The 26871-nt window shown below is 45.6% G+C and overlaps 1 protein-coding gene across 1 annotated transcript in view; it reads right to left on the minus strand.

Moving 5' to 3' along the window:
* Nucleotides 1-26871, minus strand: part of ALDH1A3 (aldehyde dehydrogenase 1 family member A3) — an 81911-nt gene that overhangs the window by 47878 nt on the left and 7162 nt on the right. The window contains exons 2-4 of the mRNA XM_089655526.1: nucleotides 10487-10591; nucleotides 6965-7105; nucleotides 526-655 (exon numbers count right to left, since the gene is read on the minus strand). Of these exons, the coding sequence (XP_089511652.1) occupies nucleotides 526-655; nucleotides 6965-7105; nucleotides 10487-10591 (376 nt within the window). The remainder of the gene's footprint in view (nucleotides 1-525; nucleotides 656-6964; nucleotides 7106-10486; nucleotides 10592-26871) is intronic.

Here is a 26871-nt window from a genome sequence, read left to right on the forward strand (position 1 = left end):
ACTGCTAAATACCTTTTCTCATCAGCAGTATATAGCAGTCTTGTGATTTCTATCAATGTTCAGCTGAGCACTGGTAAAGATTGTAGGAGGAGTTTTCATTGTCCTCTGACTGTCCAATGAGGCTGCATATCCCCTGACCTCTGTCTGGACAGTGCTGATTGGCCCTGTGCTGATCACATGCACTCTCCGAAGAAAAAAAAACCTCTCTAGCAATACACACCAAATTGAGCATGGGCAGAGTGACTCCTAGAGCTCTGTACTATCACCAGATGGATTGGGGACTGTGGAAGAAGGGGAGGATCAAAGAAGACAGGATCAAACAGCCTTTTTACACAATGCAGAGAATTAACCCCTTAGGTTCCACAGTGAGTATAACAAGCATGCTGTACTGCATCTACAGACTGATTTTACTGTTGTGGGTTGAGTAACATTTTAAGTACATTTTATTTAATCTGCTCCTCTTAAGCCTAACAATTGTTATGAAAAACGATTTAATTTCTTACAAGAAGGAATACTGTAACTTACCCACCGGGATTGTCTTCCCCTGTATTTTGTCAGCCCAGCCAGCAAAATAGCGCAAGGTTCGGATACAGCCCTCCAGGTCTACAAGGAACGCATGAAGAAAAGGTTTCCCGGTGTCCATTGATTCCAGAGTCTGAAAAAGGACAATAGTATTAGGGATGCATAGAATATGGACCCTCATATGCGGCTAGTGCAGTGAACCTTGACAGCTCTACACAATGACTTCTAATTGGAGGATAATATTGCTGTTAAAAAGGATGAATGTGGGAAGGTCCTGAATACAATAGTGGTGCCATGCTGAGATATGAATGACTAATCGGGAGGCAGATAAACGTACCATGCATTACACTGTCACCGTTCTGTATGTTTGCTGTTAGTATACTGTATACGGCCATATAGCAGATTATTATTATTATACAGGATTTATATAGCGCCAACAGTTTGCTCAGCACTTCACAAAATGAAGGTAGACATTACAGTTACAATACCATTTGGTAGAAGAGGAAACAGAGGGCCCGGCTCGCAGAGTTTACAATCTTGGAGGAAGGGTTGAGTGATACAAAAGGCAATAGCTGTGGGGGGGGGGATGAGCTGATGGAGGAAATAAAAGGCAGTTTACTAGGTAGAAGCAGGATAGGCTTCTTTAAAGAGAGAGGTTTTCAGGGATTGTTTAAAGGTGGATAGATAAGGAGACAGCCAGACAGATTGGGGTAGGGAGTTCCATAGGATGGGAGAAGCTCGGGAGAAGTCCTGGAGGCGAGTATGGCAGGAGGTGACACGGGAACTAGAGAGCAGAAGGTCTTGGGAGGATCGAAGAGAGTGGTTTGGTTGATATTTTGAGGTTGGTGATGTAGCTGGGGGCAGAGTTGTGGATGGCTTTGTAAGTTGTTGTTGGTATTTGAATTTTATTCATTGGGCGAGTGGAAGCCAGTGGAGGGATTGGCAGAGAGGGGTGGAGGACACTGAGCGGAGGCCAGTGGAGGGATTGGCAGAGAGGGGTGGAGGACACTGAGCGGAGGCCAGTGGAGGGATTGGCAGAGAGGGGTGGAGGCCACTGAGTGGAGGCCAGTGGAGGGATTGGCAGAGAGGAGTGGAGGACACTGAGTGGAGGCCAGTGAAGGGATTGGCAGAGAGGGGTGAAGGACACTGAGTGGAGGCCAGTGGAGGGATTGGCAGAGAGGGGTGGAGGACACTGAGTGGAGGCCAGTGAAGGGATTGGCAGAGAGGGGTGAAGGACACTGAGTGGAGGCCAGTGGAGGGATTGGCAGAGAGAGGTGGAGGACACTGAATGGAGGCCAGTGGAGGGATTGGCAGAGAGGGGTGGAGGACACTGAATGGAGGCCAGTGGAGGGATTGGCAGAGAGCGGTAGCAGACACTGAATGGTTGGTAAGGTGGATGAGCCTGGCAGCAGTATTCATGATGGACTGGAGGGGGGATAGTCTATGTAAAAGGTCAGCCAATGAGGAGGGAGTTGCAGTAGTCGAGGTGAGAGATGACCAGGGAGTGAATTAGGAGCTTTTTGGTATCATTGGTTAAAAGGGGTGTATTCTGGAGATGTTGCAGAGGTTTTGGACAGATTGAATTTGGGCCTGAAAGGATAGTTCAGAATCCAGGGTTCCCCCTAGCACCCTGGCATGCGGGATGGGTTGATAGCGGTGCTATTGATCCTGACCGAGAAATCAGGGGAAGAGACACGTGGGGGAGGAAATATTCTGAGCTCAGTTTTGGACAGATGAGCTTTAGGAAGTGGAGTGACATCCAGTCTGATATGTCTGTTAGTAAATCGGTGATATGTGAGGAAACTCATGAGGTGAGCTGAGGAGTAGAGAGATAGATTTGTGTGTCATCAGCATAGACATGGTATTGGAAGCCATGGGAAGCTATCATTAGGGTCTACATGAGCCTCATTCACCTGATCAGCTGATTGACACTTTCATGATTAATGGCTAATCTCACCTTTTGCAACATGTTACATATTATGCCCATATTAGAGTGAAACATGTAACACAGAGCCAAGTAAATCCCCTCCTCCCTGTGACAGCGTGCCAAGGTACTATTCCACCCGCACAGCAGATTTATTCATTCACAGAGATCTGTGAAAGAACAAACTACAAGTCCCTTTTGCCACCGTGACAGATGGACTTGTAGTTCCCACTGGAACATAACTGCATTGACACTTCTTCCAGCTCTCCAACAGGAAGACCATACCTTGATAGGAACAGAGAGCTGGAGGAAGAGTGTGTAAGAGCCTTGCATTGCATCTGCCATCCACTTATCCTGTCATGTTTCACATGACTGTCATATACCTTTAAATGTTTTCATTGTTTTCTCTCTGCTCCTCCCTTTCCTTTAGTTTAGCTAATGTTGCATAGATAGCCCTCCCCTTTCCCAGAGATGCATGGCAACAGCCTCATGGCAAGAAGCAAGAGACAGTATGTTCTTTCGACCTATCAAATGTTTATTGTTGTAAGATTCTCTCAGTTTATGGACTAAACTTCACAAGATCTGCAAGATATCATTCTGATTGAGTCACTGACTGTGGACCCCAACTGAGGTTGAAGTTATTGCTATCTCATCACAATTGTAAGTTACAGAGATCACACTATCAATGCTTAGATTGGACACACAGAACATATTCTACGCAAGCATTAATAGTGACATAGTTAGTCTGGCTGAGAAAAGACAAAAGTCCATCCAATTAAACCATTAAAAATAAAAAAGTTATACTCCTATAACCACAGTGTTACGGATCCGCCAGGTAGCACCTCTGGCAGCCCACTAGGCGGAATCACCCGGAGCGTGGGGTCTAAGTCCCGGTCTGTGTTTTAACCAGGGCCCCTGATGGTGGTTATGGACTTGGAGCAGAACCAGGACCAGGTCACGACCTCCAAGCAATACCACCCGTGGCAGAGGGAGCCTCTGGGAATAGGAGAGGACAGAGTAGAGCCAGATGTGAGGAGGCCGGCAGGACCTGGCAGGATAAACCGGCGGTTTTCACCGTGGGAAATGGCGTGGTACCGAGACAGTAGGCAGAGAGTGGTCAGGTCGCACGCAGGGTCAGTTACCGGAGTCAGTCCGCAGAATGGTCAAACAAGCCGGGGGTCGGAACAGGAGAAGGCAGCGTAGTCAGGGACAATCCAGGTCAATCACAGGAGAAGGCAGCGTAGTCAGATAATCCGGGTCAGGGCAGGAGCAGGCAGAACGTCAAACAATCCGGGTCACAATCACAGGGAACACAGGTATCAGATCAGACCTTGCGGCGATTTGTGACAGTGCAGGGCATCTTTAAATATCGCGCCCTGCACTGTCATTGGCCGCATAGGACGCGCCCCCGGGCTGTCATTGGTCGCCCGAGGCACGCCCGCAGCTCCTACTGCGCATGCGCGGCCTCCTGTCAGCCGCGGCCCGCCGGAATCTGGTGCCTGTGTCCCGGCGTGAGCCGCCGCTATTGCGCATGCGCCGGGGACGGAGCCGCGGCGGACCCTGACACACAGTTGATCCAGAGGAATAAAAAAAACCCAGCAAAGCACGATCCAATTTGCTCCTGCAGGGGAAAAATTTCTTCCTGATCCTCTGAGAAGCAATCAGATATTCCCTGGATCAACTTTACCTATAAATGTTATATCCAGTTATATTCTGTGTATCCAAGAAAGAATCCAGGACTTTCCTACAGCAATCCACTGAGCTGGCCACAACCAACTCTTGAGGGAGTCTATTCCACATTTTCACAGCTCTCACTGTGAGCAATGGAACAAATACACACACAAAAACTATTTATTTTATTTATTTCAGGTACTTATATAGCGCTGTCAATGTACGCCGTGCTTTACATATATATTGTACATTCACATCAGTCCCTAACCCTCAAGGGGCGTACAATCTAAGGTCCCTAACTTACATTCATACATACACATACTAGGGACAATTTAGACAGGATCCAATTAACCTACCAGCATGTCTTTGGAGGGTGGGAGGAAACCGGAGTACCCAGAGGAAACCCACGCAGGCACAGGGAGAACATGCAAACTCCAGGCAGGTGGTGCCGTGGTTGGGATTCGAACCAACGACCCTAGTACTGCCAGGCAGGAGTACTTCTAATAACTATGTGCAATGTCTGCAACTGTGTACAAGATCACTATGGGTTGCAAGATCAGTAAACTCCGTATAGGTTGCAACCAGAGGCGGACTGACCATTCGAGCACTTGGGCACTGCCCGAGGGCCCGGGGTCAGTAGGGGGCCACATGAAATGCCCCTTGTACCTTTTATAGGCTTTTTTTTTAGTGTGGGCAAGGACATAGGGGCCCCATGATCCCCTATTGCCCGGGGGCCCCATGAGTTGTCAATCCGCCCCTGGTTGCAACCCATAGTGATCTGCGGGATCAGCTTTAGCAGTTTGCAGCTTGTAAGGGGTTAACTGTGGCAGCTCTCTGCTAAAGTCGGTGATCGGCTTCTTCAACCTGAAACCGGCACTTGCGCAGTTGCTTCAGGGGATACATATCTTCACGGGATACTCATTTTACCACTACATCGGCACCGCTCCTTCCTCTCTGGAGGAGTGACACCAACCCTAGGGAGGCCTCTGCTATACTGTCCAAGTCTCTGTAATAATAATGAAGGTTCTCTGTCCAGTCTGGGAACATGGCTTATAGAATAGAAAGAGCTTCACCCTTTCAAACAACTTGTCGGTGGGCTGACAACAGACGGATAATTGGTAGAAATGTTTTTTCTTATGTGGTACTGTTGAAATGAAAGGTAAGAGGGGAAAAAACATGGAGGGGGGTGAAGTTCCTTATTAACAAAAGCCTACCTGAGCAGGAAAACAGATATTTGATTGTGACCAGGGGCGGACTGACCATTCAAGCACTCGGGCACAGCCCGAGGGCCCGGGGTCAGTACTGGGCCCCATTAAATGCCCCTGGTACCTTTTATAGGCTTTTTTTTGAGTGTGGGCAAGGACACAGGGGCCCCATGATCCCCTATTGCCCGGGAGCCTCATGAGTTGTCAGTCCGCCCCTGATTGTGATGTTCCAATGACATACTGTATGTCTCTGTAGACCTGATACTGGGATTTTCTATTATCTCCCAATTTTTACCAATTTTTGTTTTGTGGGCAGGGAGCGGGTAAGGACCAGGTTCGCTACATATGTGACTCTAACCCACCAGTTTTTTGGGCTATGCCAGGCAGTGTGGGTGGGGTGACTCGCCCTGCATATGGGGTACCTTTCTGCGCACGCACTCATCAATGCCCCAGGATGAGGCAGCAGCCATGTTCAGGTGAAATCAACTTAGAGATGAGCCGTGCACTGCATGTAATAAATGTGTGTGCTGAGTCCCAGTAAAACATATTGTCCCGTGTCACTGCACACCTTAATTGTACTTGTTGCATTTGGGAGGGACACCCCTGAGCCTATGCCCACTCCACCCCACCCCTCCAGCTTACCTCTGCACCCTCACTCCCAATGACAAAATGGGGTCCCGCTGTGCACCCGGTGCGAACCTCATGTACCCACTTGTGTAACTCCTCTTCCACTCTCCCCATGCCGTGCACCTAGGCTGAGGGTCTCTGTGACACTGGTCTGCTCCCGGATGCTATGGAAGATGAACTGCTAGGAAGGGAGGCAAAGCAGCGACCCCTTACTACTGGAGGACACTTCATCTTACTCTGGTACCACGCTTCACAACAGGCTGCTATTCACTTTTCACCAGTCCTTTGGTTACCTATAGCAACTTCTCTCCTTCTTCCGTCTGATGCCAAGTTAACCTCTTGTGACTGTCTTCTTCATACCCCTTATGTGCTTTTACTGACCAAATTAGTGTCGAGTATCTTCCATATGACTGTCAGGCACCCATTTAGTAACTTCAGACCAAGCTCAGGAAAGTTTTATCAAGCTTTCATGAAAGTAGTGTAACATAATAAAGTGCAAACAAAGACCAGAACATACTAACCCTGACTAACCGACTGTAGAGTGGCTGCCCAGGCATACCTTTGAAAGGACAAAGTCCATCTCTGGTGATAGTCCATACTTGGCAATGCTCCGAAAGGGTCGGCATCTTTGGGCAGACTGCAGAGCCCAGTGATTCCCCTCTGCAAGGAGGTGTTACATCATTCCCAAAATGGGACCGTACAACGATCCAGAACCAGGCATGAAATACAGGATCAAGTCACAGAAACGCTAGCAGACGATTCCCGGTACCAGGCCTTCCCCCCTTTTATTAGCAGCACAAGGCTGGTAGGCTGGGTCCTAAAAGCCTGGGAAACAGAACCACAAGCTTGAATCCCTTCCCCCACCTGGGCCAACCAGAACTTTCTACTTACTGTAGGTAACCTGCCTACATGAGTGTAACAGACTTTAGGCTCATTGTGACTCACCTATGGGAAGTATAATATAACAGTAAATAGAGTGTAAAAAAAATGGTGAATAACTTATGGAAATACTTACAGCCAGGATCACTCTGTTCCTCTCCAATAAGTCTCCCAGCTTGTGCAGCAGTTTTCCCCTTCCACTGGCGTCCAATCTTCTCCATGGGGAACCTTTCTGAAAAGCCGCCTTTGCAGCTTCCACGGCCTTGTCCACATCTGCCTGTTGAATATCACCAAACATCATTTAGTCCTCAGCAACCACATCAGTTTACATGGCAGACCCCTCCCCAGTACTCATATGCATCTTTATTGCCTACCACACTGACCCCTGACTAGTAGATAAGGAACCCCATGTTCCACATGACTAAAATACGGACATTTCCATGAGTGTTGGTCCCTTGCTGTGCTTAGTGGTAGTGATAAGCTAAAATTTGGGCCAAATCCACAGAAGGCTGTCAACATGATGATTGGCCACCAGCCTAATCAGGTGCAGCCATGGAATTCTCCACCCTGCAGCTGCACTTGTAGGCACATGTAGTTTGACCTCCCTGCACAATGGGTATCTACCATGTAGAGACAGCAGAGGACAGGGGAAACTCATGTTCCTCTGAGGCTTCTGTAGCTGGCATCAGGAGAGCAGCTGTCTGGTTGGACGCTACTGCTCAAGATGACCTCAGTGGCCATCTTTAGTGTAGGCAGTGCTAATAAATAACACTGTCCCCTTTGGTTGGTGAGTATTTTGCACAGTGCCTAGGTCAGGGACAGGAACCCGATGGTCAGCAAGAGTGTGCCTAGCATAGGATGAGGTTCCAGTGGAGGAGGGATAAGATAGGGACTACTCGTTAGTCCAGCTGGTCAGCAAGAGTCTGCCTAGCATAGGGTGAGGTTCAAGTGGAGGAGGGATAAGATACGGACTGCAGATAAGATAGTAATGCAGATTCCGTTTTAAGAGCCTTTTTGCAGGACTGCCTCCAGCTGTCTCCTCTGCCAGATGTTTTCGGTGTAAAAAAAAACCGCTCTAAGCATTTCTTACACAGTTCTCCATAAGTGTTGCTGCCAGTTGGATTGTGCATATAGAATTTGTTACTGTACTGTTGGAACGTTTGCTTTCATATACTTCATTGCAATCCCTGGTCTCCAATGTCTTCCCTGCCTTTGGGGAATCCAACCCTTGGGTCCCGCCTACACACCTAACAAAGGACTGGAGATGGTGCTGATATTATTCAACTAATATGGCCTCATATTAACCACTTCAAGTCCGGACACTTTCACCCCCTTCCTGCCGGGAATATCTCACCAAAAATGACATTTTTTTTGCAGGAAGTGCCCAAAAAAGACTTGTATCTTAGTGCAGATGTCGGTGGAAATCAGCGAGCCAATAACACAAGCAGGAAATTATATTTCTAGGGGGTAAGCAATGATGTCAGTGACCAGGGGCGGACTGACAACTCATGGGGCCCCTGTGTCCTTGCCCAAACTCAAAAAAGCCTATGAAAAAGGTACCAGGGGCATCTCATGGGGCCCCCTACTGACCCCGGGCCCTCGGACAGTGCCCGAGTTTCCAAATGGTCAGTCAGCCCCTGGAAGTGACATCTTGCTTACTACTGTTCATGTGACCACTGATTGGCCAATCAGTGATCACATGAATCGGGACCTCACACAGAGGTCCCGTGTAGCGATTGGCACTAGATTGCGGAGACGCGCGCTCCCAGGGAGCACGCTCAGGCTGTAAATGTGGGCGCCGTTTATATACGCCACCCTGCCCCTGCACTGCTCCCATCCGACTGTTTATGTACATGGGCCGGACGGGAAGTGGTTAATATTTGGTCAATGACATTGTCCAAATACGGCCATGTGGCCATATGGATAGTGGGACCAGCCAGCATGACCTATTACTATTATTATTATTACTACCTATTATTACATGACCTATATACATAAATAGTGATACATAAAATATAATCTGCAGAATTCTGGTTTCATGATCTCATTCGGCCGATCTACTTTTAACATTTGGATTTTTAGTTCGTGTTTATGAAGATTCCTTGGACATAAACATCCGGGTCATCTTCTGTTTCCGCTCATGCGTGATAGCGCTTGATACATTTTTTCGTACGACTGTCATACCACTGCATAGAAAATCGGGCGTTCGTATGCGAAACGGCAAAATTTTTCACTGTTGTTCAACCAGATTTTTTCGTTCACAATATCGTTATCGGTTAAAACATCCTGATCATCAACGAAGAGAAAATCGTTCGATCAGTGGTTGCACAAAATTTTTCGTATGATTTTCTTATCGTGTGTACGGGGCATTAGGCTATTTCATCTCCAGGTTGATTATTCTTCTTTATACAGAATAGAGTGAATCAGGAAAATACCACATTATCGTCACTGATGAATATAGTAAATATGTATTTATTTTTTATGATCACCAGCTCCATCTAGGGGTCATTTGAGGGTGGGGGGGCACTGCAAGGGTGTTTTTTTTTTTTCATTTTCCCCAAATTTTGTCAAATATCGAAAGATATCAGCAAAGTTTCACAATTTAGGTAAAATCCATTGGAGTCTATGGGAAAGGAAAAATTAAAGTGATTTTAAGGGCAGAAGGTTTTTACGTTAACGCATTTCCTGCATGCAGTTCCCCTCCAGTCCCCCTAAATACTTACCTGAGCGTGTTCTGGATCCAGCAATGTGCACGGGAGCAGCGGCTCTCTCCTCTCTCTCTCCCTCTTCTGGCTCAGAGACAGCACCAGGAGCCATTGGCTGCTGCTGCTGTCAATCACAGATAGTGAGGAGGGATAAGGGGCAGTGCCGGGCTCGGGAGCAAGCACGCATAAGTGCCCCCATGATTATAGTAAATGCGTATTTATTTTCTACGATCACCAGCTCCATCTAGGGGTCATTTGAGGGTGGTGGCACTGCAAGGATTTTTTTCTTCATTTCCCCCAAATTTTGTCAAATATCGGGAGATATCAGCAAAGTTTCACGATTTTGGTCAAATCCATTGGAGTCTATGGGAAAGGAGAGATTAAAGTGATTTTAATTTCTGCATTCAGTTCCCCTCCAGTCCCCCTAAATGCTTACCTGAGCGTGTTCTGGATCCAGCAATGTGCATGGGAGCAGCGGCTCTCTCCTCTCTCTCCCTCCTCTGGATCAGAGACAGCACCGGGAGCCATTGGCTGCCGCTGCTGTCAATCAGAAATAGTGAGGAGGGATAGGGGGCAGGGCCGAGATGCATTATGTGTGTAGACACGCATAGCGGGGCTCGGGAGCAAGCATGCACAAGTGCCCCCATAAGCAAGCAGTTTGCTATGGAGGCACTCAGCGGGGGGGAGGAGCAAGGAGAACCAGCAGAGGACCCAGGAAAAGGACTGGAGCTGCTCTGTGCAAAACCATTGCACAGAGCAGGTAAGTACGACATGTTTTTTTTTTTTTTCTTAATCTTCATGGTTTTTGAGGGTGACATGGGTTTTAAATGGATCCTGTGGGTTGCTGAAGACTTTTATTTAAAGTGGTAAAAAAAAAAAAAATCATTACACCTCCCAAATGTTGATCAAGGTGCATCCCAATTATATACCAAGGAATGGCACTCGGTTCTCACCTTATCTGCTTCTTGTACATCACAGATCTTCTCCCCCGTGGTGGGGTTGTACACAGGAAATGTTTTGCCGCTCACTGATTGGTGCCACTCGTTATTAATAAAGATCTGCAGAAAGAGAAGACAGTTCCACTGGTGATTTCCAAATATTATTTTTACTAATATACAGGATCAGGGGCGGATTGACCATTTGGAAACTGCCCGAGGGAACGGGGTCAGTAGGGGGCCCCATGAGATGCCCCTGGTACCTTTTCCATAGGCTTTTTTGAGTTTGGGCAAGGACACAGGGGCCCCATGATCCCCTATTGCCCGGGGGCCCCATGAGTTGTCAGTCTGCCCCTGTACAGGATTTATAGATCGCCAACAGTTTGCTCAGCGTTTTACAATATAACGGGAGACAATACAGCAACAATACAGTTCAATACAAGAGGGATAGGAGGGCCCTGATCCTGGGAGCTTACAATCAAATATATACAAAAGCAATCCCTACCATGCCTCAATTACTTACTAATGTTTTTTTGATGACTGCAACGTGAAGACCAAACATGTTATGGCATGTTTTGTTTACAAGTTTAATCAGTTTTTTTTTGCTACAAAATTACTTATAACCCCCAAACAATATACCGGTATATTTTATTTTTAGCAAAGACCCTGGAGAATGAAAAGGGGATCGTTGCAATTTTTTATGTCATGTGGTATTTGCGTAGCAGTTTTCAAACGCAATTTTTTTTTTAAAAACATACAATTTAATGAATTAAAAAATAAAACACAATATATACCTTCATTTTTTGTAAAATACGAAAGAGGATGTTACGGCGAGTAAATAGATACCTGACATTGATATAAAATTATAATATATACCTTAACCACCTCCCGTCCGGCCATTGTATATAAACGCCCCCCGCTTGTGCGCGCTCCCTGGGAGCGCGCAGCACCGCAATCCGGTGCCTGCTCTGTCCTCCGGACACAGTGGAACACCGATCGTCGGAAGGGACCTCTGTGCGAGGTCCCGATCATGTGATCACTGATTAGCCAATCAGTGATCACATGCATAGTAGTAAGTAAGATGTCACTTCTGACATCATTGCTTACTACGTGTGAAATCTACAAATGATCACAGAGGTCACATGGTACAAGGTTATTCATTCACAACAGCCTTGTGCCATGTGACAAGCTGTGACCAATCACAGCTCACACGGTAGTTCTCAATGGCTGCAAGAATGCAGCCAGAGAGAAGGAGAAATGATTGCTTTTATAGCCTTTATGGGTGTAAAAGCAATCAGTGTAAAAAAAAAAAAATCTTCATCACCCCCCACAAGTAGTACAGTGTCACCATGGTTACACTGTACTGCTAGGGTGACAGTATGTAAAAAAAAAAAAAACATAAATAATAATTAAAAAAAAATAAAATATAAATTTAAAATATTTTTTTTTTAAATTATAATTTTTTTTATAAACTAATTTGGGTTATTTTTTTTACTGAAAAGATAACTGAATACATTTTGGCCAAGATTTATGATGAAATATTATTTATTTGCAAAGAAAAACACTTTTTTTCAACATTTTTGGACTTTTTCATTTATATAGCAAAAAAAAAATAAAGTGGTGAATAAATACCACCAAAATAAAGCTTTATCTGTCTAAAAAAAAAATGCTAAAAAATTCATATGGGTACAGTGTTGCATGACCGCGCAATTGTCATTCACAGTGTGATAGCGCTGAAAGCTGAAAAATGGCCTGGACAGGAAGGGGGTGAAAGTGTCCGGACTGGAAGGGGTTAAGCGCCTACTATGGTTAATGCCAAATATGTTTATCAATAATAGTAGCTGCTAGTGCACAAAACCCAAGTCTCAATTAGTGGGCAAATAGTGAAGTATGTGTATATAAAAGTGCTGCGCTACACAATAGTGATCACATTGTGAAGAAATTAAAACAATTCATATACCAAAAAAACTATAAAAAATATATAATAAAAATAAAAAATGAAAAAATATAAAAAAAAAATCATAAACATAATAATATTAATAAAAAATATATTAATAATATAAAAAAATTATTAACAATATATTATAAAAGTCCAAAAATATTCTTCTATGAACAATCCTTCTTTCTGTGACCACCAGTTGCAAATACCACAGGGAATCAATGCGCTATTTCCTCCAGATATTAGGTACATTGCAGGGATTTTTAAACTTTGTTTCAGATTGAAGAAATGGCTATTTGTTTGTCTGTGTCCATCTGCAAAATGAATATGAACTAGAGCGATTTTATAATTATCAATCAGCTGCTGTACTTGCAGGGCTCTAATGAGGAAAGTGTCAGGGTCTGCATCCTTTTGGATGTGATTTCCCTTTAGGATTATCTGTCCAAAAACTACATTTTTGTTGCAGGAGGTGCCCAAAAATGACTTGTATCTTAGTGCAGACATCTGGGGAAATCAGCGAGCCAATCACACAAGCAGGAAATTATATTTCTGGGGGGTGTTTCATACACCATCTGTGCACAGAACGCCTCCAGGTCGCCATATTGCATTTTACAGAAAATTACAGAGCTGCAGATGGAAAAGGAAATGTCATTTCTATTAACATTACACATTGTGTAGCAATTGTATACACTATATTATTTTTTTTATTTGCTGTTTTTTTTCCCACAAAAGTGAAGTTACCCTTTAAGTGAATAGTACTTTCAACTGTCCATCCATCTGAATGTCGGATTTCTGTTTCCTTTGAATACCCAATCACGTGCGGATGAAATAAGTAAACGAGAATTTGATTTTCACATGAGTGGATAACTGAAGGAAATAGTCACACAATTTACCAAGTCAACCTCTTTAGTAAAAGTAAAAAGTAAAAAAAATGGCCATGCAGCCATATTGGGTCAGTTTCCACTGCCCACACTTGACATGACCACATTTCAGGTCGCCACAACCATTTTCTGGTGTGGTCCAACCAATACATATCTACGAACCACCCAATTGCGGCCACAAGCCCTAGGTTAATTCCCTATTTTTTTAGTTGCCACCAGGGGCAGACTGACAACTCATGGGGCCCCTGTGTCCTTGCCCAAACTCAAACCACACCCAAAAAAGCCTATGAAAGGTACCAGGGGCATCTCATGGGGCCCCCTACTGACCCCAGGCCCTTGGGCAGTGCCCGGGTGCCCGAATGGTCAGTCCGCCCCTGGTTGCCACACATTCTCAGTAACTCTAATGCAGTGGTTCTCAACCTTTCTAATGCCGCGACCCTTTAATACAGTTCCTCATGTTGTGGTGACCCCCAACCATAAAATTATTTTCGTTGCTACTTCATAACTGTAATTTTGCAGTGGGAGGAATAGTGCCACGTCATTGGTGTCAGTGGGAGGAATAGTGCCCCATCATTGGTGTCAGTGGGAGGAATAGTGCCCCATCATTAGTGTCAGTGGGAGGAATAGTGCCCCATCATTGGTATCAGTGGGAGGAATAGTGCCCCATCATTGGTATCAGTGGGAGGAATAGTGCCCCATCATTGGTATCAGTGGGAGGAATAGTGCCTCATCATTGGTATCAGTGGGAGGAATAGTGGTCCATCATTGGTATCAGTGGGAGGAATAGTGCCCCATCATTGTTGTCAGTGGGAGGAATAGTGCCCCATCATTGGTGTCAGTGGGAGGAATAGTGCCCCATCATTGGTGCCAGTGGGAGGAATAGTGCCCCATCATTGGTGCCAGTGGGAGGAATAGTGCCCCATCATAGGTGCCAGCGGGAGGAATAGTGCCATCGTTGGCGTCAGTGGGGGGAGGAAAAGTGCCCCATCGTTGGCGTCAGTGGGGGGAGGAATAGTGCCCCATCCTTGGCGTCAGGGGGGGAGGAATAGTGCCCCATCCTTGGCGTCAGTGGGGGGAGGAATAGTGCCCCATCGTTGGCGTCAGTGGGGGGAGGAATAGTGCCCCATCCTTGGCGTCAGTGGGGGGAGGAATAGTGACCCCTGCTTCAGCCTGGGCTCGCTTGCTCCCTCCCTCTCCCATGGTACAGACACTTACCGGTCAGCTGTCTTCCTTCTCCGGCCGCTCTCCTCCTCTTCACTCGCTTGATCTTCGCGGTGCCACTCGGCTCCTCCTCTCCAAGCTCCACCTCCTCGCCGGTGATTGGCCGCCTGTGTGCCTCTCCTGAGCTACAGTTCCAGCGGCCAATCACTGGCGCGCATTGATCCCGGGGGTGTGTCCAGATGACAGGGGCGGCATGTCATCTCGCCCACACCTGGAGACGGATAGAAGAGCAGTGTCTCTGTTCCTAAGACCACCGGAAATATGTGTTTTCCGATGGTCTTTGGCTACCCCTGTGAAAGGGTCGTTCGACCCCCAAAGGGGTCGCGACCCACAGGTTGAGAACCGCTGCTCTAATGTAGCACCCTCCTGGTTAGGCTGTAATCAGAGGAGCAGTGGTTGTTTGGTTGTTTAGGGAGTGAGAATTCAAATGACCAGCCTGAATATTGAGCAGGACCTAGCCAATCCCTAGGGAAGTGTGCCCAGATGATAGCTGGGTTGATGTTAAATAATTTGGAGCCCTGAGGAGAGTGTCTTTTTCCCTCGTAGGGATGGATCTGTGAGCTGAGAGGAGGGGGGCTGCTTGCCCCTGAAGCCCTTTGGACTAATGCTGGATGACTTTGCAAGAGACTGCATCTATAGACTGATTGTGTACCAGTAGAGCCTCCTTTCTCTTCTAAAGCTACTTCATGGGACCCAACCGTAAACCCATAGAATGTTCCAGTCTGCCTTTACCTATGCTTAACCTAGTTCATGGTGCCCAGCCATGAAGCTGTAAACTGATCCAGTCTGCCTTTACCTGTGCTCAAGCTTCTTAATGGTCCCCAGCTGTGATACTGTAGACTGTTCCAGTATGCCTTTACCTGAGCTCAAGCTACTTCATGGTCCTCAGCCATGAACCTGTAAACTGTTCTAGTCTGCCTTTACCTTAAGCTACTTCATGGTCCCCAGCTGTGAACATGTAGACTTTTCCAATCTGCCGTTACCTATGCTCAAGCTTCTTAATGATCCCCAGCTGTGAACCTATAGACTGTTCCAGTGTGCCTTTACCAGTGCTCAAGCTGCTCAATGGTCCTCAGCCATTAACCTGTAGACTGTTCCAGTCTGCCTTTAGCTGAGCTTAAGCTTCTTCATGGTCCCCAGCTGTGACCCTGTAGACTATTCCAATCTGCCTTTACCAGTACTTAAACTGCTTCATGGTCCCCAGCTGTGACCCTGTAGACTATTCCAATCTGCCTTTACCAGTACTTAAACTGCTTCATGGTCCCCAGCTGGGAACCTGTAGAGTTTACCATATTGCCTTTTTGCTGTGCTCAGTCTACTTCATGGTCCCCAGCTATGAACCTGTAGACTGTTCAAATCTGCCTTTACCTGTGCACAACTACATCATGGTCCCCATCTGTGAACTTGTAGACTGTTCCATTCTGCCTTTACCTATGCTCAAGCTACTTCATGGTTCCCAGCTTTGAACTTGTAGATTGTTCTAGTCTGCCTTTCGCTGTACTTACCCTACGTCATGGTCCAAGGGCGGACTGAGAACTCATGGGGCCCCTGGGCTATAGGGGATCATGAGGCCCCTGTGTCCTTGCCCACACTCAAAAAAGCCTATAAAAAATACCAGGGGTATTTCATGGGGCCCCCTACTGACCCCGGGCCCTCGGACAGTGCCCGAGTGCTCGAATGGTCAGTCCTCCCCTGTCATGGTCCCCAACCATGATCCTGTAAACTGTTCCAGTCTGCCCTTAGTAGTGCTGAAGCTACTTTATGGTCCCCAGCTGTGAACTTGTAGACTGTTCCAGTCTGCCCTTACCAGTGCTGAAGCTGCTTCATAGTCCCCAGCCGCGAGCTTGTATACTGTTCCAGTCTGCCCTTACCAGTGCTGAAGCTGCTTCATAGTCCCCAGCCGTGAACTTGTAGACTGTTCCAGTCTGCCCTTACCAGTGCTGAAGCTGCTTCATAGTCCCCAGCCGTGAACTTGTAGACTGTTCCAGTCTGCCCTTACCAGTGCTGAAGCTGCTTCATAGTCCCCAGCCGTGAACTTGTAGACTGTTCCAGTCTGCCCTTACCAGTGCTGAAGCTGCTTCATAGTCCCCAGCCGTGAACTTGTAGACTGTTCCAGTCTGCCCTTACCAGTGCTGAAGCTGCTTCATGGTCCCCAGCCGTGAACTTGTAGACTGTTCCAGTCTGCCCTTACCAGTGCTGAAGCTGCTTCATGGTCCCCAGCCGTGAACTTGTAGACTGTTCCAGTCTGCCCTTACCAGTGCTGAAGCTGCTTCATGGTCCCCAGCCGTGAACTTGTGGACTGTTCCAGTCTGCCCTTACCAGTGCTGAAGCTAATTCATGGTCCCCAGCCGTGAAGTTGTAGACTGTTCCAGTCTGCCCTTACCAGTGCTGAAGCTACTTCATGGTCCCCAGCTGTGAACCTATAGACTGTTCCAGTCAACTTGCAATTGTGCTACTGTTGAGTGTGTGAGTGTGTCCTCTGCTAGCAATAACTCACATTTTTGGAGTTTTCCATACCATCCCAACCCCTCCGGTTACCAGTTCTACATGCAAATAAACTTCAAAAAGACGATCCCTAGGCTGTTTAATGAGCCGAAGTGAAGGACTGTTGCTGTGTGCCTGGCTGCCTATGCAGTGGTTGGGGAAGAACCTGTATAATCTACAGTACAGCATTACTACACTAGTAAGGGTGATGCTGGGATCCAGGCATACAGCCCATCAGGACAGAGGTCTGAGATGCAGAACCGACCCAACAAATCTGGAACATCTGACTTCTATGAGATGTTTGCGGTGCTTGCGGTGCTTGCGATGCTTGGGAGGGTTTGCGGAGGTCCAGCGCACAACAGATGCCTTAATATGGCATTGCAAACTTTTATCAGGCACCTGTCAGACATGAGAGTCTTGGTGTCTGACAAGTGCAAAACCTTTGAAGTATCTGCGTTTATGTTCGGAGGAATTTTTCTTATTGTAAATTAATTCCACAGTTCCATTTACAAGAAAAAAGAGAAGATAGATAATTGGATTTTCAAAGAACAATAAAAACAATTCCAGTGAACCAGCCGGAGAACAGCCTAAAACAACCCCTGGAAATGATTGCAATGCAGAAATGTCGCTTTCTACAAAAAAGTGTTGTGTTTGGCATTAAAAGAGATAAACTCAACCCCTTCAGCAACTGGCAGGAGCTCAGAAAGCTTCAAGTAAAGTTTCTTAATATGTTGTAACACTTTCCAAATGTGCAGAAAAACAGCATTTGCACAAACTTTACAGAATATGTAAACCCACGATTTCATATTAATATATTCAGGGTGCATGAACGTGAATACTAAACATATTAAAAAGTTATATCATTTTTATTTCGTATTTTTGTAAAAAACACAGCAAGAAAGGAAAAAATACAGAAACATAAAAAAAATTTCAGTACTAAGGGTAAAGCTGAGATTCAAACTTGGTTAGGTAATTGTAGTTACTCCCTACATGTTTCGCCCTCATGGGCTTCTTCAGGGGAGATTTTTTGAAGGAATTTCAACTGCCGAGGCAGTCTAAAGGTATATCAAAGGAAAATGATATAATTATCAAACAACTTAAAGTTGTAAAGATATATCGAAGGAAAATTATATAATAACCAAACAACTTAAAGTGTCAGCTGGTCGTCCGGGTCTCCCGGTGGGACTGGAGATCTTGAGAGAGCGGTGGAGACGTCCACTCCCGCCCTGCCAGCTCTAAAAACAGTACCCGGATGATGGTTGCAGCTGCTGGCATCGCCCCGGTATAACCACTTGAAGTACATTGAGGTACCAGATGCGTGATTGTGCGGCAAGTGGATATAATTTAAGGCTGGCCATACATGGATTAGTTTTTTTTTTTTTCCGTGAATGGAGGATTTGTCCCTACTGTGCTATTGTATCCTGACAGAGGAGGAGTCCCCACTGTCAGAATACAATAGTCCAGCGGACAATCGAATGACATCTTTCCAACAAGCTGATGTGAGAGAAGTCGATCATTAGATCAAAAACAAACCAAATAATTTCCTTGCGCTAGCAAAAACAAGATATAAATAGAGACTCCTAGATTGTAAGATCGAAAGAGCAGGGCCCTCGAACCGCTCGTGTACTGTTTTGTTACTGTATTGTCTCATGTACTGTCCCCCACTGCTCTGAGCAAACTTTTTGGCGCTATATAAATACTGTATAATAATAATAATAATAATAGAGACTGCTGCATCCACTACACAATCTAGATACTAGATGTAAAGCAACGAAAAATGGGCACGCTATCTCTTAAAAATTCCATAGTGCAATTGTGCATACAATCAGGGGCGGACTGACAACTCATGGGGCCCCCGGGCAATAGGGGATCATGGGGCCCCTGTGTCCTTGCCCAAACTCAAAAAAGCCTTTGAAAAAGGTACCAGGGGCATCTCATGGGGCCCCCTACTGACCCCGGGCCCTCGGGCAGTGCCCGTGTTTCCAAATGGTCAGTCCGCCCCTGCATACAATATAACTATATCAAACTATATTATTATAATGAAATAAGGATAGTGTGAACTCAATATATGCAATAACCTAAATAAATATAAAAATTAAAAACCAAATAAGATTGTGCCATATGCTTAAAAACAGTATTGAAACATTGAAATATGTGTAACATAACACCACACTCTACATCATAAACATAGAAGAGTGGATATCCGTACAGATGGACAAATGTCTATATGAACAATAGTTAGATGCTGAAAGCTGAGTTCCACCCAAAAGGGGAAGCTCTGATTGTCTGCATCCTCCCCCCCTCCGCTGCTGCATTTGGTACCTTTTGGGGGGGGAGCAGGTACCTAGTTTTTGCTGCTTGATGGGGGCAAACTGACCCTTAAGGAGGCCCCCCCCTTCTTGCCCCGCAGCCTTCGAGGAAACACTTCACAGGTCCCAGAAGACTGCAGCCCATTCACAAAGTGCGGCGCACTTCACGCATGCACAGTAGGAAACTGGCTGTGAAGCCCTTAGTCAAGATGGATGCCCCAGCATCTGATAGCCGATTGGAGAATCGGCTCGGGGTGGGCACATCGCTGGATCGCCGGACAGGTAAGTGCCCTAATATTAAAAGTCAGCAGCTACAGTATTTGTAGCTGCCGACTTTCAATTTTTTATTGGGGGGGAAGGGCGGGTACCTGGTTTTGACAGGTACCTGCTCCCACTTCCAGCTCAGTTCGCTGCGGAAAACTGAACCGGAAGTGTGCCCCACCTGCAGCCTTCAGGAACACTTCACAGGTCCCAGAAGACTGCGGCGCATTCACAAAGCACAGCGCACTTTGTGCATGTGCAGTAGGAAACTGGCTGTGAAACCCTTAGTCAAGATGGCGGCACCAGCACCTGATAGCTGATTGAAAAACCGACTCCAGTGAGGACACCACTGGATCCCTGGACAGGTAAGTGTCCTTATATTAAAATACTTTTTTTTTGGGGGGGGTGAACTCCTTGCCTACCGGGCACTTATACCCCCTTCCTGCCCAGGCCAATTTTCAGCTTTTAGCACTGTTGCACTTTGAATGACAATTGCACGGTCATGCAACATTGTAACCATATGAAATATTTCGACTTTTTTCCACACAAATAGAGATTTCTTTTGGTGGTGTTTAATCACTGCTGGGGGGTTTAATTTTTGCTCTATAAATAAATAAAGAGCAAAAAATTTAAAAAAAAACATTTTTCTTTGTTTATATTATAAAATTTTGCAAACAGGTAATTTTTATCCTTCACTGATGTGCGTTGACGAGGCTGCACTGATAGGTAGCACTGATAGGCGGAACTGATGGGCACTGATAGGCGGCACTAATGAGGTGGAAGGGATAGGCAGCACTGATGGGAAGTGATAGGCAGTACTGATAGACGGCACTGATGAGCTGGCACTAATGAGGCGGCACTGATGATGCTGCACTGACATGCAACAATGATGGGCACTGATAGGTGGCACTGATGGCCACTGATAGATGTCACTGACTGACGGCACTGCTGGGCACTGACTGGTGGCAGTGCTGGGCATTGGGGGGCAGCACTGATGGGTGGCACTGATGGGGGGCACTGCTGGGCACTGGTGGGTGGCACTGCTGGACACAGGTGGGTGGCACTACTAGGCACTGATGGGCACAGGTAAGTGGCACTGATGGGCATAGGTGGGTGGAACTGATGGGCACTGATGATCGGTGCCGATCCGTCTTCTGACAATTGCTGGTTATCGGCAGTATTTTCCTCACGCCGTGACAGTGAGAGAAAAGTGCAGCCGATAACCGGCAACTGCATTTACCAGTGATCTGTTGTGTCATTGGACACAGCTGGTCACATAGTAAGAGGATGCTGTGATTGGCCTTTTACAACATCACGTGATCAGCTGTGTCCATAGGACACAGAGATCACGGAGATCACGAATACGCGCCCCCGGGGGCTCGCGGGAGGACGCGTTCTGGAAGGACGTCATATGATGCCCTCCCAGGACTGGACAACCGAATGGCGGCTACAGCGCGGTTGGCAAGTGGTTAAATATGTCAAAAACACTCAAACTTTAAAGTGTATGTCATATAAACCAGTACTCCACTCTCAAAATAGAAATAAACATAATAAAGTGTATATACGCACAGATGGACAAATGTACATACAGACAATTATAAATACACAAGCATAAATGAAAATATGTTATTCAATATTGCAAACAAAAGATAACAAAGATGAATAAAGCAACCAAATGTGCAAAATGTCCGTACACATGGCTACATATCCTGGTGAACAGTCCAAAACCAAAGAAAAAGAAGACACAATGTGTGAGAAGGAGAGCATTCAGTGCAGCAGGAATAGAGGGGGCAAGGAAATCCCACCACCCACATGTAAGGTGAACTCCTTACCAGAGACACCAATCCCACATAGAGATCACGGAGCGCCTTGCTATCCCACAGCACGAAATATTCAGACACAACACTCCATTAGGCCCCATGTAAACACGGACACTTCTGAATGGAAACTGACTGCTGGAAAACGTAGATAAAAAAACGTCTGTTTAGCTGCATTTGCTTAACACGTTTATGCGCGTTTATGTGCGTTTGTGTTTAGAAGCATTTTTTAAAGATAAGCACAGGAGAACCTCCCAAATGCCCAGAATGCACTGAAAAGTGGTAAATTATTAACCATTTCAGACTGTTTCAGAGAAATACAGAGAGTAGAAGCAGAGACATCAGTATGTGTTGAGATTAGCTTAGGTGTGAGTTGCTCATTAACATTTCTTTTGTTTCCAAGGGTGGGGAAGGTGTCTGGTGGAGGGAGTCATTAAGGCCACCTGGCAGGGGGTCTTCATGGGGAATTTGAGGTGTGAATGGTCATTAACATATCTTTTGTTTCCAAGGGTGTGAGAGGTCTGAGGTGTGAATTGGTCATTACAATGTGTGACAAGCTTGGTAGGAACATCCTGTGTTCAGTGTTTTGTCCATCTGAGCACCTTGAAAACGTTTTGCATGCATTGTTCATGATGAAAAAAGGCTCTGGACAGCATCAGGAACTGGAAGAGTTAAAAAGAAATTTCAAATGCTTAAAACGCGATTTGCCGCGTTTAGCCGTGTTTACAAGCTGATAAAATCGACTGCTGAATGCAAGTTTGGTGCGTTCAAGAAAACGATTGTAAACTCAAATGCCTGTAAATGACTGTAAATGACGATGTGTACATGGACACATAGGAAAACATTAGGGAGAGTTCAGGGGCTGCTGAAAAAAAGCGCTGAACAGCTCCTGAACGTGAATTTATCAGCTGCAGTGTACATGGAGCCCTAAAGGTAGGATCCTGTGTAAGTGTGCTCAGCACAGAGGAGTTAAAAGCAAGAAGGGGCCACCACAGTGCAGTATGGTAAAACCAAGGCCTTTTTTTTTTCTAACATTCTTTATTTAAACAGCTATTTTAGAGTACAAACATATACAAAAATAAGACGCATTAGTGGATGCCAGAAGAAAAGACAACGAACCAGGTGCGGTCCAATTACATAAAGATTCAAATTATCAGTTTCAAAAACAGCAAAGTAGAGCACACTGGTCTGAAAGGTAGTACAAACAGATCAGTCTATTGACATAAACAAATAGCAGTAGCATCCAAGACAAGAAAAAAAGGGAGAGAAAAAGAAAAAGAAAAAAAAAAGGGGGGGGTGAAGAGAAGGAAGAAGAGAGGTGTAAAAGGAGAACGACGAAGGGACTTCAAGCCACTGATTGCAGCAAGGCAGCATAATCACTTGAGCAAGTAAAGAGAGACCAATGAATCCATTTCTGGCAAAGCTGGGCCTCCTGACCGCCGCCATGATACTTTCCGTTGAGTGAATGTCCTCTACCCTGGATACTCACAGAGAAATAGAAGGGGGAGCCTCCTATTTCCAGAGAGCCGGAATACAGGCCCAAGCAGCATTGAGCAAGTGCACCAACAAAGAGCGCTTGAAACGTTTCCTAGAGAGATCAAAGTGGGGAAACAGATAACCAGCAGGGTCTTCCCCCCCAGGTCAAGCCCAGTCAGGCGCTGAATCAGAGCCCTCACCTGTGCCCAAAATGAAGTCAATTTCCTACAAGACCAAAAAATATGTAAGAGCGAGCCATCCTCCTCCTTACAGAGCCAACAAACCTTCAGGGCCTGCGGGAAGATCTTATGCAGGAGCAACGGAACCCTATACCACCGGGTAAGCGGTTTATACCCCAATTCCTGATATTTACCGGAGACGGAGGAATGGTGGGCAAAATACAAGATGTGGTCTCTCTGTTCGGACGAAAATGTCCTGTGCAACTCCTCCTCCCATTTGAGAACAAATGGTGGGACAAACGTGTCATCTGGACGGCTGAGCAACTTGTAAGCCAACGAGATAGCATGTGAGGTAGGCTCAGAAGTAATGCAAAGAGACTCAAAGGGAGTACAAAACCAAGGCTTTTTAATATGGTAATCTACTTACAAGAAGAAGACAACCATAGACAAATAACAAACGATGAGCTTATCCAGGATTCCCGCCAAAGTGCATAATAATGTGGTATAAAGATCTATATAGAGGAATCAGGACCTCCTTCCTCCTGCCGGTGACCCTTTTAGTGATATATGGGCAGCACAGTGGCTAAATGGTTAGCACTTCCACCTGGCAGCACTAGGGTCGTTGGTTCAAATCCCAGCCATGGCACCACCTGCCTGGAGTTTGCATGTTGTGCCTGTGTGGGTTTCCTCCAGGTACTCCGGTTTCCTCCCACCCTCCAAAGACATGCTGGTAGGTTAATTGGCTCCTGTCTAAATTGGCCCTAGTATGTGTATGCATGAATGTGAGTTAGGGACCTTAGATTGTATGCCCCTTGAGGGTTAGGGACTGATGTGAATGTACAATATATATATGTAAAGCGCTGCGTACATTGACGGCGCTATATAAGTACCTGAAATAAATAATATACAGATCTATATAGAGGAATCAGGACCTCCTTCCTCCTGTCGGTGACCCCTCTAGTGATATAAAGATCTACAGTTGCAAGAAAAAGTATGTGAACCCCTTGGGATTACGTGGAGTTTTGCATGAATTGGGTATAAAATGTGCTCTGAACGTCATCTAAGTCACAACAATAGAAGAACACAGTCTGCTGAACATAATACTACACAAACATTAGATGTTGCCATGGTTTAATTGCACATAACATGTAAACATTCACAGTGCAGGGAGGAAAAAGTATGTGAGGCCCTAGCTTAATGACTTCTCCCAGAGCTAATTGGAGCCAGGAGTGAGCCAACCTTGACTCCAATCAGTGTGATGATATTGGATGTGTTGCTGACAGCTGTCCTGCCCTTAAAAAACACACACCTGTTTTGGGTTTACTGGTTTCAAGAAGCACTGTCTGATGTGAACCATGCCTCGCAGAAAAGAGCTCTCAGAAGACCTACCATCAAGAATTGTTGACTTGCATGAAGCTGGAAAGGGTTACAAAAGTATCTCCAAAAGCCTTGATGTTCCTGTGTCCACGGTAAGACAGACTGTCTACAAATGGAGAAAGTTTAGCACTGTTGCTACTCTCCCTAGGCGCGGTCGTCCTGTAAAAAGGACTGCAAGAGCACAGCGCAGAATGCTGCATGAGGTAAAGAAGAATCCCAGAGTGTCAGCTGAAGACCTACAGAAATCTCTGGCACATGCTAACATTTTTGTTGACACATCTACAATAAGGAAAACATTAAACAAGAATGGAGTACATGGGAGGACACCACGGAGGAAGCCATTGCTGTCCAAAAAGAAGATTGCAGCACGTTTTGATGTTTGCAAAAGAGCACCTGGATTTTCCACAGCACTACTGGCAAAATATACTGTGGACAGATGAAACCAAGATTGAGTTGTTTGGGAAGAACACACAACACTATGTGTGGAGAAAAAAAGGCACAACACACCAACATCAAAACCTCATCCCCACTGTGAAACATGGCGGAGGGAGCATCATGGTTTGGGGCTGCTTTGCTGCCTCAGGGCCTGGACGGATTGTTGTCATTGATGGGAAAATGAATTCCAGAGTTTATCAAGACATTTTGCAGGAAAACGTACGACCATCTGTCCGCCAACTGAAGCTCCGCAGAGGATGGGTGATGCAACAGGACAATGACCCAAAGCATACAAGTCATTCAACAAAACAATGGCTGCAACAGCACAGAATACGCCTTCTGCAGTGGCCCAGTCAGAGTCCTGACCTCAACCCGATTGAAATGCTGTGGCATGACCTTAAGAGAGCGATTCACACCAGACATCCCAAGAATATTGCTACACTGAAACAGTTTTGTGAAGAGGAGTGGTCCAAAATGACTCCAGATCGTTGTGCAGGTCTGATCTGCAACTACAGGAAACTTTTGGTTGAGGTTATTGCTGCCAAAGGAGGGTCAACCAGTTATTAAGTCCAAAGGTTCACATACTTTTTCCTCCCTGCACTGTGAATGTTTACATGTTATGTGCAATTAAACCATGGCAACATCTAATGTTTGTATAGTATTATGTTCAGCAGACTGTGTTCTTCTATTGTTGTGACTTAGATGACGTTCAGAGCACATTTTATGCGCAATTCATGCAAAATTCCAGGTAATCCCAAGGGGTTCACATACTTTTTCTTGCAACTGTATATAGAGGAATCGGGACCTCCTTCCTCCTGATGGTGACCCCTCTATTTATATAAAGATCTATATAGGGGAATCGGGACCTCCTTCCTCCTGCCGGTGACCCCTCCAGTGATATAAAGATCTTTATAGGGGAATTAGGACCTCCTTCCTACTGCCGGTGACTCTTCTAGTGATATAAAGATCTATATAGAGGAATCAGGACCTCCTTCCTGCTGCTGGTGACCCCTCTAGTGATATAAAGATCTATATAGAGGAATCAGGACCTCCTTCCTGCTGCCGGTGACCCCTCTAGTGATATAAAGATCTATATAGAGGGATCAGGACCTCCTTCCTCCTGGCGGTGACCCCTCTAGTGATATAAAGATCTATATAGGGGAATCAGGACCTCCTTCCTCCTGTTGGTGACCCCTCTAGTGATATAAAGATCTATATAGAGGAATCAGGACCTCCTTCATTCTGTTGGTGACCCCTCTAGTGATATAAAGATCTATATAGAGGAATCAGGACCTCCTTCCTCTGCTGGTGACCCCTCTAGTGATATAAAGATCTATATAGAGGAATCAGGACCTCCTTCATTCTGTTGGTGACCCCTCATAGATTAAAGTAGGACTGCACTTACAAAGACACTCTTCCATTTATATCAGTTTTTATTGTTATTTCAGAAGCAGATTTCATAAGATCCTTTGTTGGTTATTTTGTCTTACGTGTATTGGATGGACATGAATAAAATGTCAGATCTCTTGCAAAGTATGTCTCTCAAGATCTGCTTTTATGCTCCGCACTTGGATTGTAAAAACATATTTCTATCCTACATCAGTCTCAGCCCATACATGGCCATCTTAAAACCTTGTATGTAGTCAGTACTGATAACCAGAGCTGGAATTATGGGAAGGTTATAGGAGGCGATGCCTCTCCCAATTAACCACTTTGTATCCAGATCAAGTTTTGAAATTTTGCGCACATATGATAAAAATTGCTTTTTTTGTCAGAAATTTGCTTACAAGCCCCAAACAAATACATATGTTCTGAAAACAGAGGCTTTATAGAATAAAATAGTAGCAGCTGCAAGTTTTTTATGTTGGACAATATTTGCACTACTGTTTATAAAATACGTATCCGTAAAAAAAATGCACTATAATGAATTGTAGTGCACACAAACACAATACAGTATAATGTCCATTTTTATGCAAAAATATAAATGACGGGATTATGTCAAGTGAATAGACACCAAACATGCC

The sequence above is a fragment of the Staurois parvus genome, unplaced genomic scaffold (genome assembly GCF_062004578.1).
Source record: "Staurois parvus isolate SC_StPar_1 unplaced genomic scaffold, SC_StPar_1.0 ptg000845l, whole genome shotgun sequence".
Lineage (NCBI taxonomy): Eukaryota > Metazoa > Chordata > Amphibia > Anura > Ranidae > Staurois > Staurois parvus.